The sequence below is a fragment of the Bubalus kerabau genome, chromosome 15 (genome assembly GCF_029407905.1).
Source record: "Bubalus kerabau isolate K-KA32 ecotype Philippines breed swamp buffalo chromosome 15, PCC_UOA_SB_1v2, whole genome shotgun sequence".
Taxonomy (NCBI): domain Eukaryota; kingdom Metazoa; phylum Chordata; class Mammalia; order Artiodactyla; family Bovidae; genus Bubalus; species Bubalus kerabau.
Genome location: NC_073638.1, coordinates 59,528,233 through 59,547,015, shown reverse-complemented (window position 1 = coordinate 59,547,015; position 18,783 = coordinate 59,528,233). Strand labels below are relative to the sequence as shown.

Here is an 18,783-nt window from a genome sequence, read left to right as displayed (position 1 = left end):
TTTTAAAACTGATCAAATTGGGGGAAGGTAACTTAGAAATAATTCAAAGGTATTTCTGAAGTATCCACACTGTGGGCTAGGAAAATGTCTGTTATAGTTTCATAAAACATTAGGGATTGTGGGGGAGGTCTAATACACCCATCTTTTGTAAGAAAATAAAACAGACCAGAGTGAAAATTGACTTGTCTTGAATAGCAGCCAATTAGTGACAGAGTGACAGCCGTCTCTGGGGTCGCACAGAGTCGGACACGGCTGAAGCGACTTAGCAGCTGCAGCAGCAGTGTGACAGAGTGAGGAATTAAGAATCAGGAAAATGAGACTTGGGCAGTAGGTGGTAATAAAAATTGGACCTTGGTGGGGTGGGGTGGTATCCCAAGATTCCCAAGGAAATGGATAAAAGCAATATTCCATGTGAAGAGTTAAAGATGCAAAATGAAAGATACCTATGTTAGTGAAGTAAAGATGAAAGAGTAAGAAAATTGGGCCCAGAATGATAAAAGATGAAGTAGAAGCTGGTCAGGACTAAGTAAGGCTAGCCACAGTTAGCTAGGTATAGAACTTGAAAGAAATCAAATTAGCCAGGAACCAGGAAGAGTCTGGTTCAGTACATAAAGAATCCACCTGCAATGCAGGAGACTGCCTGCAATGGGCTGGGAAGATCCTCTGGAGAAGGAAATGGCAACCCACTCCAGTATTCTTGCCTAGGAAATCCCATAGACAGATGGGATTTAGCCTGCCTATATACAGCCTGGCTGGCAGGCTACAGTCCACGGGATCACAAGAGTTGGACATGACTTAGACATGACTTAATTTTCACTTGCAAAAGTATACAGAGTATAAAACAGTAAGAAATGGACTAATGATGTAAAAGGATGCATTTCCCTTCTCTCATACCATAGAAGCAGTCTCAAATTCTGCCATAATCAGGAAAACCATGAGGACTTGGTTATTCTAAATTAAGAATCTGACTTAATTCAAGGTCACATTTAGGATAGAAGATCTCAAGATAATGAAGAATTCCAGGGATTGTAAGTGTGCTGGGTCCTGGGACAGGACCATGAGTTGCCCATTTTCTATTCCTCACAGCTCCCTGAAATCTTACCTGCTTCATTTATTTGTTGATTTTTTTTTTTTTCATTTCTGTAATTAATAAGTTTCTACTGTGTGACAGGGTCTTTTCTATAAATAGCCATCACTCTCCCTCTAAAAGTTTCAATTCAAAGGTCTCTTTGTCTATAACTTCTACCCAAACCCTCTCCTCAATAACTTAGACCTTCTCAGCACATTAAAATCAGTTGCTCCCTTCTCTGTATTTCCATACCCTTTTGTTTTTGACTCTGTTATCCATATCATTTTTTATAGGGTGACAGAGTGAGTTGCTTATATGACTATTTCCTATATGAGTATATGAGATCCTGGAAGATTGAGCTATCAGTGTTCTCCACTGTGCCCTATCATGAGAAAGGGATTTAGAGTAGTGTTGTACATAAGACTACAGGGTCTAGAGTGAAATTGTCTGTGTGCCTGTGCTCAGCCACGTCTGACTCTTAGTGACCCCGTGGACTGTAGCACACCAGGCTCCTCTCTCCATGGGATGTTTTAGGCAAGAATCCTGGAGTAGTTTGCTATTTCTTCCTCCAGAGAATCTTCCCAACCCAGGGATAGAACCTTGATCTTTTTACATCTCTTGCACTGGCAGATGGGTTCTTTACTGCTAGAGCTACCTGGGAAGCCCCCAGAGAGAGATTACTAGCTTTCAATTCCAGCTCCACTTGACAAGAGACAACCTATCTAGCCTCTTTGTGTTTTTAGTTCCTCATCTGTAAAATGGGGATAAAAATAGTACTTGCCTTATAGGTAGTCATGAGGACTGAGTTAATAACCGAAAATAATTTAGAATAGTGCCTAGTATTAGTTCAAAAAGTGTTAGCTAGCATTATTATTGGAGAAGGCAATGGCACCCCGCTCCAGTACTCTTGCCTGGAGAATCCCATGATGGAGGAGCCTGGTAGGCTTCAGTCCATGGGGTCGTGAAGAGTCAGACATGACTGAGCAACTTCACTTTCATGCATTGGAGAAGGAAATGGCAACCCACTCCAGTGTTCTTGCCTGGAGGATACCAGGGACGGCGAAGCCTGGTGGGCTGCCATCTATGGGGTTGCACAGAGCTGGACAAGACTGATGCGACTTAGCAGCAGCAGCAGCATTATTAAATTAGGATTAGGCCACAGTCACTTGGGATTAGCATTTCCTACATCCTATTTGGTACTTCAAACTGAGCATAACTAGATTTTTTAGAAGGAAGATTTTCAGGTTTCCCTTTCTTTTTTTTTTTTCTTCCCACATTTCATTTCATTCTCTTCTGAGTTGAACTTCTTGTACAGAATGTCTCTGGGAAAGATTACTTATTAAAATAAGAAATAAGTTTACTTATGAAATGTCATTTGATAATTTAGTTGGCATGAAGCTACCATACCAATACACATAGGGTATAACAGATTGAACTCAAGAAATTTAAAATGACAGAAGAATAAATGCATTATCATAGGCAGCAGCAAAGACAACTATGACTCACTGGCAAACCATCCAAATTCGACTGTAGGTTTGACCCTACCACTTTTTACTATCATCATAGTTGAACTCTTGGACATCTTTGTTTATTTCTTATTATGGCAGCATTACTAAAAAGAGTGCTTTTTGGGAAAGAAGGAGGAAGCAACATGTAGACTATTAAAACAACAAAGGAATGGCAAACCAGTCTGATTAGCTTCATCAGGAAACAGTTTATGTTCCACTAAAATTTGATGGTGATGCCTTTCTTAATGAATGCTTTATTTTTTACTTTTAAAATTTCTCTCTGAATTCACAAAATTTTGCTGGGAAAAGGTAGTGATTTCAAAGGCAAATTGAGGCCTAAGCCACCAGTGCTACTGTAGAAAGACACACCTTACATGTACCAATGGGAAAAAGAATGCCTATTCTGTATAAAACTCATATATCTTCTCATGTAACCTCTAAAGAAAAAATAGCTTGGAATCACACTGTGATTTGCCCGTGGACAGGAATTCCAGGGTAGAAGACCATACTCAGGGTTCTAACTAGCGCACTTATTTGCTCTCTGGATCATCCAAATACTGGACAAAGAGAATAAAATGCTTAAAAGTGTATTTACACTTTAAAATTCACAGTGAGGTGAAGTGAAGTCTCTCAGTCGTGTCCAACTCTTTGTGACCCCATGGACTGTAGCCTACAAAGCTCCTCTGTCCATGGAATTTTCCAGGCAAGAGTACTGGAGTGGGTTGCCATTTCCTTCTCCAGGGGATCTTCCCAACCCAGGGATCAAACCCAGGTCTCCCACATTGCAGGCAGACGCTTTACTGTCTGAGCCACAGAGAACTTTCCAAATATGATATCCTTTACTGGTCATGTTAGGAATTAGCTATCCATCTCTTCCAGACAAGAAAATAAGTATCAGACAAGATAAGTGACTTATTTAAGTTCACAAATCTAATAAACTGCAGAAACAGAAACAGAACTTGAGGATTTTTGATGCCATGTCCTAGGGAGTCTCACCTATCCCTGAAGCTGCTTTAACTGATACTGAGGACTTTGATGCTTAGGTTCCCTGCTCTTCAAACTGAAGGGCAGAGTACAATTGATTCTCAGTAATAGCTAACAATTTATAATTGGTTTTCCTGAATTTTTATTTTACTTTGGCTGAGAATGTACACATCTTTTTATTGATTTATTTGTTCAACAAGCAATCATTAAGCTCTGGCCATGTACCCAGTACATGAGTCAGAATAAAGGTTACATCAAAGTGTTAGCCAGGGAATAATGTCTATATGTTTAATCAACAAGGATTAGACATATCTAAGAAGCTTCTTCCCACCCCCCTTTTCCCATTGAAAAATTGATAGTATAAGCCTTCCGTCAATGTTTGATAATCAATGCATTAATTATATATTTTGTGAATTTGAATCCAAATCCCAATGACCTGAAAAGTGATCAGTATATTTCTCTGATTTTTGCATGAGCTTGGAAACTCCAAGTGAACTTCAATATTCATTAAAGTAAAATATGATTAATAGGATTAACATTGGCTAAACAAAAATAAAGATGATCATCATAAATATTATTCACTTTCATCATAAATATTATTTACTTCCATTTCAAGATGAGAAAGATGCAGCGTAGAACTGTTCAAGTTTACACAGAAAGCAAGTTGTAGAACCAGGATTTGAACTAAGATCTTTACATTAAACTAAATTTGATAGTTAAGATTAAATGGTCATTTTTTTCCCCTTTGGTGTATCCAGAGAATTGAAAGAGAAATGGAATAAAGAATAGCTCTGTATGAAATATGGGCAGTTTATTGAGGAAAATAATCAGACTTATTTTTTAATTCAGAGATATCCAGAGCCAAAACCATTTTTAAGCCTACACAAATCGAATATACATTAATTCTGCAAAATCTAGGCCATGGCCATTTTGTCAAAATTAAATGCATAAATCTTTTTCCTGAAGAGCTTGAGTAATTTTATATGTACCATTTCTCATCTTTAAAGATTCTTAATTAGTAAAACTATTGTATGAGTATTTTTTTTTTTCAGAGTATCCCAAGGAGGGCAATGTGTATTTTCTAATTTACCTGAGTATTTTAGTATTAATGTTAGACCATTTTGGTATGGGAGATTCATTGTTTCCATTTCAACATATAATGCACATAAAATTTTTTGAGATGTTAAATTCTTTATTCAAACTAAACCCCCAAATTTGTGTATATTTTGCATATATGACACGTCTCAAATTAGAGCAACCACCTTTCAAGAGCTCAACAGACATATGTGGCTAGTGGCAACTATATTAGACAGTATAAGTCCAGGGGAAAAGATAAATAGTAAGCAAGAGACAAGAACAGCACAAATGCTATGACAAGCTAATGCAGTGCTATGGGAGCAAAAAGGAGAGAATCTCAACTAATTTGTGTAGGACTGGAAAAAAATTCCTAAAGGAAGTGACATTTCAACTAAGCTCAAAAGGAAGAGCTGACATTAGCCACAGGAAAGGGTAGGTGTAGGGAACTTTAGTGGAGGGAACAACTGTATATGTGTTATTTATATGAAAATTCCTGGCTACGAGTTTTAAATAGTGTGTATAATCAGTGAAGTCCTTCAGGTTGTTTTTGAAATTATCTTACAAATTACTGACTTGGTAATTTACAAAGTAATTCATGGTAGTTGTAAGTATTCTGCCCCAATGAAAGCCCCAAATCTGTCTTCTGGAACTCCCATGATTGGGAAAATACTCGAACTGTAGTTATTTGTACTACCAATGGCACTAGGCTTCAGGTTTTATAAATACAGCGTAATCACTTGAATTATTATATAATTCCACTAAGTATATTGTGATTAGAAGAGCGGTGGTCTTTCTTGTTGTGATAGATGATTAGTTTTTTGAAAGCAAAGGAATCAATTTAAATTCTCATCCATATATGGGTTTTACTATGTGTCAGGAATACTGGCATATTTCCCAAAGTGCTTGATAATATTGAACATATTTAGCATGAATTTATGAAGAACCAGAAAAGACATGCAAATATAATCCTGCATATTATAGCCTGATAAAATACAGGTTTGTTAAATAAAGATATTGCTTAGGAACTGTACTAGGTTGAACAGTGTCCCCAAGAGTTCATGTCCACCAGAACCCTGTGAAAGTGACTTTATTTGGAAATAAGAACTTGGCAGAGACGATCAGGTTAAGATGAGTGTGTACTGGATTAGGGTAGGCCCTGTATCAAACATGACTGATGTCCTTATAATAAAGGAAATTTGGACACAAAGACAGATGCGCAAGAACACCATGTGATGACGGTGTGGCCTGTAGATTTAGTGATGCATCTACAAGCCAAGGATCACCAAGGACTGTTGGCAACTCCCAGAAACTAGGAATAGTCAAGGAAACATTCTTCCCCAGAGATACTTTGGTTTGGACTTCTGCCTTCCAGGACTGTGAAAGAATAACTTTCTGTTGTTTTAAGCCATGTAGTGTGTGGTGCTTTGTTATAGCAGCACTATGAAACTAATACAGGAAACTTCTTGGGCTCTCCATTGCTTCCTGTATTTCCTTTATGAAGCAGCTCTCTTAAAAGACTTCTGTTTAAAGGACTTCGCAGATTAATCCCTTTCTCTACTAAACAAATTGCATTCTACTCTCCAGTGTTCCATACAGTCCTGCTCCCACCAAAAGAACCATAGAACTCTTTGCTTACAGTCCAGGGCACTTACTATTGTCAATACATAATTTAATGGAATATCACATGAATGGGTGAAATACGAATACAAAAGGAAACACAGCTGCTGTTTCCATGGATACTAAGTTGGAGACTTTGGAAACTTTTCTCTTATAAAGGTAAGTCATGTACAAATGCAATCAAATTAGATGTGGGTGAGGTAATTATTAAGACAAAAATAATGAAAATCAAGAAAATGTGCTCATTCAGATTGCTTTGGTAGTATCTTTAAATTCTTATTTAATTTTAATAAAAGCAAAATTAGAGCTTATAGAATATATGCCACAGGTGTGGTTATGTAAGGTGTGGTTTATGTAACACTCACATACACACACACACACATATATATATATATGTTCTACAATTCTCCACTTGAATCAACTTTTTCTATGAGCCACACAATCATAACTTAAGATTACAATAAATAAGAGTGTTACAGCTATAAGTACAAGTTTCTAATACCATGTTTTTATTCTATCACTTATTAGCCTGTTAGTTTCATGAAATAGAAGCTTTCTGATTTGCTTCTCATTCTACCTTTAGAATTTAGTAAAATGCCTGAATATAGCAGCCTCTCCCAAAATATTTTTTGAATAAATAAGCACAAAATGGAAAACAATTTTTTCTGTTTTTCCCTTCTCCAAAGAATTATATCATCATCAATAAAGTTGTATTATATGGGCTGATTTGAGCCATAAAAATGGATTATAAAGAACTCAAGTTTTCAATGGCATTTACTAAAATGGGGATTTACCTACACATACATGAAAATTCTCATGTTTATATCATTTGTCTTGGCTAAAATACGCTTTTCACAACATGATTTTTCTGAAAACACTTAAATTGTTCCTATTCTACAACTTCATATAATTTCTATTGAATACCATACTGTTATTTTCCCAAATTCATAGATTAGAGTTCTGAGACAGAAAAGCTAGCTTAATTTCTTAAAGGCAGATTCTCAATGATGCCTCAAATACATGACCTTTCAAATTCTAGATCTGATGTTGTCACTGATTAAGTTGTACCACTGAGGATACTGCTCACCATCCCTTGACTTGGTTTCTTCAATTACCAGATAAGGTTCTTTGACTTGATGATCTCTAGGATGCCCTCTAACCCTGAGTCCTTGTTTTTCAGCACCAAAAGTTTTGGATTTTCTTATTAATAAAAAATAATGTGACTTCTCACTGCTCTTCTTTCCAAAATGGAAGACAGAGAACACAGCTAGTCAATGACAGAAAGGATAAGGTGGAGATAGATGTGTAAGTGCGTATAGAGTAGGAAGAAGGGAAGGGACAGAAGACAGGGTGAATTGATGTCAATCTGCTGGTATAAATGCTTTGGGGGAGAAAATCATGGAATATTTTATGCCCACATAACTGCAAGATTTTACTCTTACTTGTTACAGGAATTTCAATAGTAAGAGGGAAGGGCCTTGAGGTATATAGTAAAAAATTAAAGACTTGGTCCACTCTTCATATTTTATGATTAGTAGCTAAGTAGAACATAGTCTTATTAACTTATGTTATAGAGCAATGGCTACAGGATCTCTAAATCTTGATCTTAGTGAATTGATATTGTTTTATTCCTTAAACTATGGATAATATTAAGATAGAGGCAACTAAAACTAGGTTCTTTTTACAAGCTACATAAGTATTCCCTTTTTTCCTTCTTTGGCTACTTAAAGTAACTTACTAAGAACTTTTGAAAAAAATCTTATTACCTTTGGTAAATGAAAATGATGTAGGATTTCAGATGGTCTAACAAGATGAAGAATTTACCACTGGAATTCTGTTAAATAACTGCAGGAGTTGTATTTTTGCCTTAGAAAACTTTCATCATGGAACACAGCTGTGAAACAACTTTGGCTTCAAACAGAAAGGCTATAATAAAGCACCTCCTAGCCAGACTTAAGTTCAAGAGGTTTATAGTGGCGAAGAGCAGAAAAGATGAAATGTTTCAATAAGCCCCTCAGGCTGATTTAGTTAGCATTCACAAAGTGAAATAACCTATACATCACATACTCTTTGTTAGCTGGTTGTTTAGAATAGATGTATGAGTCACTGGATTTTATTTTAGCAGTTGGGCAATGCAATTCTCCTTTTGCCCAAAATATTAAAATGCAGAAATGTGAAACTAAGAGAGGTAATGTCAGATCTTATACAGGATGCTTATCAACTACTGTGATGGATCGAGAAATTCTTCCGCTCCTGTCATTCCACATTTCACCTTGGTAGGCACAAATGATAAATCACCTCATGCAAAAAACAAAAAATTCTATTATTAAACTAATCAGCAAACTACAGTATATTTTAAAAAACTGTTTGTAGGAGAGAGGTGTTGGAGGGGAGAGGCTTGCAAAACCAAAAAAAGCTGGCATAAGAGAAGGATAGGCAAGATTCTACCCTGCATGATTTCAAGTACAGATAAATTCCTCTGGGACATCAGGGGATTTATACATACACACACATACACGCATATATGTATATATATTTTTTCTTCTCTCAGACACTGTTTAGAATTAATGAGGGTACCTGCAACAATGCTGGCAAGCTGCTGGGTTCTGGTGATGGGGTAGAGGCCGCGTGCCTGAACGATCGCTGAAGCGATTTTCTTGGCGTGCTTCTCCTCTCCGTATGCTCTCAGGATGGACGCAAGTGCCTGTTGATCTAACGCGTTCACAACATCCGCTGCAGTGGGCATATCAGGGTACCTACGCACAAGAAGGGTCAGTTAGTACACTGATGTCAGTTGTCATTGATAAGAGGTAAAACTTCACAGAACTGAGATCAAGTCAGGCATACACACATAGTCTAAGAGGGCTTCTGAAGTGTTTAAAGTCACAGACTGAAATCTTACACAAATAAAACAGATTTTTCATTTAAAATACCCATAATGATGGAAGTGGGACTGTGTGGGACATTCAATAAGGTCCAGGGCAGCAGAAAGTTAAAATACTTTATTAGCCTTTGGTTCAGAAAGAAGTTATTATTTCTTATGGAGATTTCTCTTAAACTAAAATAATGGAAAATATTTTAGATTTAGTTTGTTCAAATTTAAATTACTGCTTGAATTTTTTATTTCAGTACAGAAGCTAAAAGGCTTACTGATATTAAATGAGTCTATATCTCAGGAACTTAACTAAATGTAAGGATGTAAAGTAACCTATTACTTATAAGAGGGTACAAATTAAATTCAGAAAGTCTAAATAAGAAGATGCTGCTGGTCAGTTTCCCTCACAAAAACTAGAATGACCTTAACAGTAATACCATATATTACTTCAAAATGTTAACAATAGTGGCGTACACATTCATGACAAAAGTCACCATGGGGTAAAACCTGATAGTTAAACAACACTAAACAGGCCTATATGGTAATTTCAGGTGGAGGAGATGAAGCAATTTGACCTCTGGTCAAACAGAATAAATTATAGTCACAAGAAATAATATTCACTTTGTCAGGTCATTCCAATATACTTTACTTTAGGGAAATGGGTCAAGGAATGATAAGTGTGAGCTGAGATCTTAATTATTAGAAAGATAGCTTTCTAATTATTAGAAAGAACTGTCCTATTAGGCAGCTAATAGTACAGTTCTTGCTCCTGTAGTTATTGTGTTAGATTGATTGTTGGTACCATACTGTAATGACTTTAAGTAATGAAGATATGGTAGCTTTAAGACCTGTCAATCAGAATGGGGTGGTCAACAAACACCTGAATCCGTAAATATAACACTTCAACAAACAAACAAAAACACCAAAACAACACTGAGCCTTGCTAACACGTCTAGTGCCTCCAGGAAAAAAATTTTATTGTTGTCCTTGGCTTGTCCCCTATATCGCCATGACCGCCATCTCTTTCCTTCTCTGTGCCTGCATGTGTGTAACCTTATCTTCCAGATCCTATTATTCATTTTTTATGGCTGCCATGGTACCCCCAGATCAATGAACATCCTATAAGATGGCCTATTTCCATCCAACATGCGTTGCTCCTTCAATAATGGCTTTAAGGATACAGATTTAGTCTGTAGAGTCAGTTCAACCTTGATTAGAATCACAACTGTGCTACTCATATTATGTATTTGTACCTATTGGAGCCTCAATTCAAACCTGTAAAATGAAAGTAACAATGCTTATCCCACAGAATTGTTCAGAGAACTAAGGGTTCATGCACTTATAAAATAGACAGCATAGTGCCTGGCACAGAGAAACTCAATGAATGTCACTGTCCTTTCAGTTCAGTTCAGTCACTCAGTCGTGTCCGACTCTTTGCGACCCCATGAATCGCAGCACGCCAGGCCTCCCTGTCCATCACCAACTCCCGGAGATTACTCAAACTCATGTCCAACGAGTCGGTGATGTCATCCAGCCATCTCATCCTGTCGTCCCCTTCTCTTCCTGCCCTCAATCCCTCCCAGCATCAGAGTCTTTTCCAATGAGTCAACTCTTCGCATGAGGTGGCCAAAGTACTGGAGTTTCAGCTTTAGCATCAGTCTTTTCAAAGAATACCCAGGACTGATCTCCTTTAGGATGGACTGGTTGGATCTCCTTGCAGTCCAAGGGACTCTCAAGAGTCTTCTCCAACACCACAGTTCAAAACCATCAATTCTTCATCGCTCAGACTTCTTCACAGTCCAACTCTCACATCCATACATGACCACTGAAAAAACCATAGCCTTGACTAGACAGACCTTTATTGGCCAAGTAATGTCTCTGCTTTTTAATATGTTGGTTGGTCATAACTTTCCTTCCAAGGAGTAAGTATCTTTTAATTTCATGGCTGCAGTCACCATCTGCAGTGATTTTGGATCCCCCCAAAATAAAGTCTGACACTGTTTCCACTGTTTCCCCATCTATTTCCCATGAAGTGATGGGACCAGATGCCATGATCTTCGTTTTCTGAATGTTGAGCTTTAAGCCAACTTTTTCACTCTCCTCTTTCACTTTCAAGAGGCTTTTTAGTTCCTCTTCACTTTCTGCCATAAGGGTGGTGTCATCTGCATATCTGAGGTTATTGATATTTCTCCCGGCAATCTTGATTCCAGCTTGTGCTTCTTCCAGCCCAGCGTTTCTCGTGATGTACTCTGCATATAAGTTAAATAAGCAGGGTGACAATATACAGCCGTGACATACTCCTTTTCCTATTTGGAACCAGTCTGTTGTTCCATGTCCAGTTCTAACGTTGTTTCCTGACCTGCATATAGGTTTTTCAAGAGGCAGGTCAGGTGGTCTGGTATTCCCATCTCTTTCAGAATTTTCCACACTTTATTGTGATCCACACAGTCAAAGGCTTTGGCATAGTCAATAAAGCAGAAATAGATGTTTTTCTGGAACTCTCTTGCTTTTTCCATGATCCAGCGGATATTGGCAATTTGATCTCTGGTTCTTCTACCTTTTCTAAAACCAGCTTGAACATCTGGAAGTTCACGGTTCACATACTGCTGAAGCCTGGCTTGGAGAATTCTGAGCATTACTTTACTAGTGTGTGAGATGAGTGCAATTGTGCGGTAGTTTGAGCATTCTTTGGCATTGCCTTTCTTTGGGATTGGAATGAAAACTGACCTTTTCCAGTCCTGTGGCCACTGCTGACTTTTCCAAATTTGCTGGCATATTGAGTGCAGCACTGTCTTTTAGAGATTTTCTATTCCTAGATTTTCCAAATGTCATTATTGGCCCAACCAAAAAATTCCTGTTAGATTTTTACCTAGCTGTTAATTCAACAGCCCAAACCACCAAGCATCAGAATGAATCTTCTTAGCGATGATAAATTTAGACTCACAGGGTATATCAATTTCTACCATAGAATATATGTCCAGTTCTACCAGGAGAATCTTACGATTAGTATGGATGTACCTAGCAGTTTTTTTTTTTTTTTCTTTAACCTTCTATTTTTGAATAAGAAAATTAAAAGAGCATTTTGCTCAAATATAGTTCAGTGATTTTATTTTACTGTCATGATAACACTGAATAGCGGTGTAGAAGTTTCCAGAGGGCAAATGGGGCAAAAGGGACAATATTCTGGAAAACTGACAGGCTGCTAGGAGGTTTCAGATGTTGCTGTTGTGTTGTGTAGTCACTCTGTCCAACTCTTTTGAAACCCCGTGGACTGTAGCCCGCCAGGCTCCTCTGTCCATGGAATTTCCCAGCAAGAATAGTGGAGTGGGTTGCCATTTCCCCCAGAGGATCTTGCCAACCCAAGGATCAAAGTGAAAGACTGTTGCTATGAGCTGTGAGTGATGCTGGGATTCTTGGCCTCTAGAAGAGAGGAATTCGATCAGGGGCCAGTGAAGAGGCTTGATCGTTCAGAGCTTTTGTGTAATAAAATTTTATTAAAGTATAAAAGACACAGAGAAAGCTTCTGACATACACATCAGAAGGGGGCAGAAACAGTGCCCCCTTCACAGTTTATAGCAAGAAGTGATATACCTATTCAGTTCAGTTCAGTCGCTCAGTCGTGTCCGACGCCCATGAATCACAGCACGCCAGGCCTCCCTGTCCATCACCAACTCCCGGAGTTCACTCAAACTCACGTCCATCGAGTCGGTGATGCCAACCAGCCATCGCATCCTCTGTTGTCCCCTTCTCCTCCTGCCTCCAATCCCTCCCAGCATCAGGGTCTTTTCCAATGAGTCAACTCTTCGCATGAGGTGGCCCAAGTATTGGAGTTGAACTTCAGCATCAGTCCTTCCAATGAACACCCAGGATTGATCTCCTTTAGGATGGACTGGTTGGATCTCCCTGCAGTCCAAGGGACTCTCAAGAGTCTTCTCCAACACCACAGATATCAGCAAGCTGCTAACTAGAGAAAGGAAATGCCTCAAAACTGAGAGTGGCACCAGGCCCCTCACCCACCACGTGCATTTTGAGACAGCACTGGCACAAGGTGAGTCATCCTGGGCCATAAAACAATTGACATGAATCTTGAAAAAAGGCAGACTTCCAAGCAAATACATAGTTCATTACATAGCTTAAGAAAAATATTTCCATAAGAAAAATGCATAGGTTTGAGAAAAGTTAAGTTCAGGTGGAACCAGGTAAATGGCAACACAGAAGTTTAAAAGAAACCTTTTAATTTTGTATAGAGAAGGGGGAAAAAATGTCTGACACTTGTAGTTTGTTTCCTCCTGCTGCTTAAGAGAGAGAGAGAAAACGTGCAGTCTATGACACTTGCAGTCTATTTCCTCCACTTGAGGACCCCTAGCCATCCTTCCTTTAAGCCTCTCAAAACCTGCGTATTCTGCATTGCAGGTGGATCCTTTACTGTTGAGAATAGGCATTCAAATAGTAGAGAAGCTAAGATACAAAATCTTTCCCTCCAAATTGAAGGTTATGAGATCTTGTCATTCCTCCAGAGATCACCCGCTTACAAATTACTACACTTAGGAGAGAAAGAAAATATTAATGTAAGTAGCAATCTATTCATTACCTTCTAGTGAAGAATGCAACTGACAGCAGAGCTAGACCCACAAGTCCTTGTAGCTCGGAACTTCTTTCTTCTACATAAGAACTTATTATAATCTGAAAGCTATTGCTGAATTTGGGATGGTACAGAATAAACTATGCTATAACATTCCAGTGTTAAATAGCAACAGGTTAGGAAAGCCTCTTGTATCCATCTTCAGCACAGGGAAATATCAGCTTTGCTTTCAGGAGTTGACTGGCCAGATTTATTGGCTTGGACTCCCTCTTCCCATAATACCACTTAGATTAGCATTAAACATTTTTTCATCTCTAACTTTCCTTTTTCAGTGAAGTCATGTGAACCAATTTCTCCTTTCTGAATGCTATGTAATTCCTTCAGATCTGTTAACATATCTTATTAGTCTATGCTATCTACCTGGAAGCCATCCTGCTTTTCAATATGTATTTGCTCAATACTATTCTTATCTATTACATATTGACTTAGAGTTTAATTCTCAAGGGCTTATTTTCATGTTCTTAGGGGAGAACCTCAGAAACTCTCAAATCACAGACTACAGTTGGATGATGATTTTACATTAACAATATGGAGATTTACTACTACTAACTCAAAGCGTTGTTTATTGTATTTTACAAGGCATTCTTAGCAAGACACAGGAACAGCAGAAATTTGCTTGACATTTTATTACCTCTGCCCAACAACCTCAATCTCCAAACATGAGAAGATATTTGACCTTTACTATTAGTCACCGGTCTTTAAAGGATTTTTATTATTTTCTTTTATGATCACATTCTTCATTCCATGAACGCCAATTTGTGTAAAAGAAGGTATAAGGTGCAGAACAAAAAGGTTCCAACAAGTATGGGTCACACTCTAGGTTAGCAGGTCATAGCAAAACATGGGCAACAGTCTATGTACTCTATGTGTGAATAATTTCCAGGAGATGAAGAAGTCTGTGGGGGGAAAAGTCAAGGTCAACTCAATATTACATTGTTGACTTAAATTGGACATTAAACTTCTCATATATAGGTCCTTCTGACAGACTGGAAGAAATGTTGAAAAATCTATGTTTCAGTACAAATGTTTGTGCAGGTCTAGGACTGCAGATTAGTAACTCAATAGTTTACAAATTTAGATATGAGAAAGTCTAATGTTCTTTTTAGAAAGTAAGCTTCCCAAATATATGGACCATGACACATAATTTGGTGGTGGGTTTGCATAAAATGAGAAAAAAAAAATGTTTAAGCCTTGTTTTGTAGTTGCAGGCTATTCAGTTCCTGGGCCAGAGTTGGGTAGAGAGACAAGTGCTAATCTAAGCTTTTATAATTATTTAGATTTAAAAGAAGTTATCCTATACTTTCCTAGAATGTGACCCTCTTTGTGGTTATTTTAGTATATATTACCTATTTAAATGACGGAAAACAAATGTAATTCCAAGGTGGTGAGGAATGAAGAAGAAATCGAAAGCTGTCTTACACACAGCACTATGTCTGATTTAGTACCATAAATTTTAGATTCTATGGAGAAGGTTGAATCTTTGTGACTATATAAGAAACAGGACAAAACACACAATCGCTGACCTCTGGAATCTTGCCTTTTATGCAGTATTCAAAAGAAAATGGATGAAGTATAGTCCCTTTTACTTTTCACAAAAGGCATAGTTGGGTCTGCACCAAAATGCAACCATTGTTTCTATACCAGATTTATCAATATTAGAAGCCTAAAAGATCATATTGTATCTGTAAAAAAGAAAATCAATACAAAAGTTATCCTCTTCACTATTTTGTGTAAAGACAGCAATGATTTTTCTTTTATAATCCCAAATCTAGTGAAAGACTAAAGTCTATAATGAGTAGCAAACAAAACTGATTTATTATGTATGGATGGTGTTAGGTGTGGGCGTGTAATGGGAATTCTACAGTCTTAAAAGGAAATTAAATTCAGAATGTTTTTTGAGAAATTGATTTTTTGCTGTGAGGAGAAGAATGCTTTATCAATACTCACCTGTCACCATCCATTCTCATGTCCAAGGGGCCGTCCTTCCGAAGGGAAAAACCTCTTTCAGGGGTATCAAGTTGCATGGAGGAACACCCAAGATCCAAAAGAACTCCATCCAAAGTCCCTGGCTGTACTCCAGCTTTCATTAGTAAGGCTTCTGCCTGGCTGAACTGGCCTAGGATGGCTCGGATCTGTTTACTGGGAATAAGACCAGGAGATGGAAAGAACACTTCTGTTATATTAAAGTCTTTCTTAAGGCCCAGGATCAATGAAAGGGTGCACACTCTATTATTAGCTTATTAAACCAATATATATTTACTAACTGCCAGTCATATGCTTTGCACTATATAAAGACATTTGGATAAGGAAACTGTATCTTTGGTTTCAACATCAGAGGTGGGTTAACATAGTTTTATTCCTGCTAATGAACACAATTTATTTACACCTGTGTGAAGGTTTATAAGTTCATGAATTAGAAAAATTCCCTTGTCAGACCAGTCCTTTTATTTTTTTCTTAAAAAAAAAAAAAAAAGGCTCTTAAATCTATGGGCTGGGAAACATATGCCATTCCATCAAAGGAACAAACCCTTGTGCAGTGTTTGTGGGAGTGGAAACTGGTACAGGGACTATGGAAAACAGTATGGAAGTTCCTCAAAAGATTAAAAATAGAACTACCATATTATCTAGCAATTCCATTTCTGGGAATATATCCAAAAGAAATAAAAACACTATGTTGGACTGATATCAGCACACCCTCATATTCATCACAGTATTATTTACAATAGTCAAGACATTAAAACAACCTAAGTGTCCATCAAAGGGAGAATGGATAGAAAACTTGAGATGCATATGTATGTATTTATATATCTACATATATATATGTATACATATATTATTCAGTCATAAAAAAGAAAATCTTGCCATTTGTGACATGATGGATTGCAGCATTATGCAAAGTCAGAGAAAGACAAACACTCTATGATCTCATTTATATGTGAAATCTTGAGAGAGAGGGAGGGAGGGAGGGTGAAGGGGAACTATGCTTGTAAAAAACAAAGAGAGCAGACTTGTGGTTTCCAGAGGTGGTGGGTGAGGAAATGGGAACTGAATGAAGGTGGTCAAAAGGTACAAACTTATGGATAAATCAGTACTAGGGATGTAATGGACAACATGATGATGATGGTTAATACTTATTTATGTGTAGTACTTATGAAATACTATTTATGTGTAGTATTTATGAAAGTTGTATTTATGTGTATTTCTCTTGTATTTATATGAGATGATGGGTGTTAGCAATGTGGAAATCATTTCATAATATATGTAAATCAAATCATTGTGCTGGACACTCTAAACTTGTAAAGTGTTAAATGTCACTATATACTGTGTTATGTATCACTGTATAATTACTATCTCAGTAAAGCTGGAAAAAATAAATTTATCCTAGTAAATAAATTTAAATATAGTATGTAATAAAACAGAAAAAAGACAGGTCAAACATCTTCAAGACAACCATTTTAACTTTCTCCATATTCTTCACATAATTCAGGATAGAGGAGCTATGCAGCTGCATACTTGAATGAAACTATGGCTAAAATAAAATGCCTTCTTGCAGAAATAATGTTTTAGCTCTCAGCAGGGATTCTGAAGTGAATGCAACATTCAGAATCAACAGACAGGCAAGGAGCTGGGATCACCTTACAACTATGTTAATTGTCCTTCCTACACAAAGTGAGATGCTGCCTTCAGGGTTCTTTAGAAGCCCAAGGGCAACTGGCACACATTTTGGAAGGGGAAAGAGAAGGGAAAAAAAACGGTCAACACTCCCAAGACCTCATTCTTCCATCTACAGGTGTGTGGAGTAAGTGTGGAATTCAACAGTATTGGGAATTCCTATTTATTAGATTTACTTATATGTGATGTTGTTTAAGGAGAATTTCACAGCTCATTGGCAATTTTTTTTCAAATTTCAATGGAGAAAATGATTTTCAGATTCACTCACCAAATATTCATTGAATATCTGCTATGTGTCAGGCATTATGCTATTCTGAGGTAAACAAAGATTAATAAAGCATGGCTTTCTGAGCTTTGAGTTGACAGGAAGAGATGTATAAATAATTTGCAAAACAACCCAATGGGTACTAGAGAAGGGAGACAAACAAACTGCTAGGTCTGTATTTGGAAAATATAAAAGCAATGCTAATGCTAGCATCGAAAACAGAACTAGTAGAATCTTGGGATTGGATGGCAACTCACAAATCACTTATTCCAATTATTTAACTGATGTTTCAATCTTTTCCCTTTCCACCATCACTGCTGGGGGGCAGAGTAGGAAGGAGACTCTTTTAATCATTTTTCATTCATCCCATTGGTGAGGAAGGGATTTCCATTCTAAGATTATGAAAATGGTCAAGCGAACGCTCGGCACTCAACAGTGGACAGATGAGATTGACAGCTTATTAATCACATCCATTCACAGCTCAGGGGAGGAGGACACCAAATGCCATGCAAGGCTACACAGGTGCTGCATTCTGGAACAGAGTGAACTGACAGAGGCTTTGGGAAGCAGATTTTATCGTATCAAGGGAGTGGGGTGGCACATGCCCACAAATGAATGTGTTGGCTTGTGTGAATAATCCCATGGGCTGGAAGGGAACTGAAACCTGCTAATCAGGGATAAGCAGGTATTATGCCTGATCCCTTTGATAAGGAGTGTTGTTTGGTTAGGAGCCTTCTCAGTGGAAGCACAGTGGGGTAGAGAACTTGCGGTTAGGCTATTCAGAGTTCTTCCAGTTTGCCCCAGATGTCAAGAATACATACATCTGGGTGTATTCTTGGCTTAAACTTTATGGCTTACATCACGGTCACTTAGCCTGTGTTGGAACATTCCCAGTAATAAAAAGTCACTACTGTTTTTTGTTTTGTTTTGGTCAGTTGTTTTTTAGTTAAGTTGATGGCTCCTGCCTCACTATAACTTTTGTCCCAGGTATCATCCCATGGAAAACAATTAAAAACCATGGCAGCCTCTTACACATCTATTGTTAGCTATTGTAGTGATATTTGTTGGCTACTT

At 37.7% G+C, this 18,783-nt stretch overlaps 1 protein-coding gene across 9 annotated transcripts in view; it reads right to left on the bottom strand.

Moving 5' to 3' along the window:
* Positions 1–18,783, bottom strand: part of METTL15 (methyltransferase 15, mitochondrial 12S rRNA N4-cytidine) — a 280,288-nt gene that overhangs the window by 92,176 nt on the left and 169,329 nt on the right. For 8 of the 9 annotated variants that reach the window (XR_008703109.1, XM_055549184.1, XM_055549183.1 and 5 more), the window contains 2 exons: positions 15,720–15,911; positions 8,833–9,011 (listed from right to left, as the gene is read on the bottom strand). Coding sequence is in view for 8 of the 9 variants with exons in the window: in XM_055549184.1 (XP_055405159.1) it covers positions 8,833–9,011; positions 15,720–15,911 (371 nt within the window). In the remaining variant the exon portion in view is untranslated. The remainder of the gene's footprint in view (positions 1–8,832; positions 9,012–15,719; positions 15,912–18,783) is intronic. The other variant, XM_055549187.1, reaches the window with a different exon arrangement.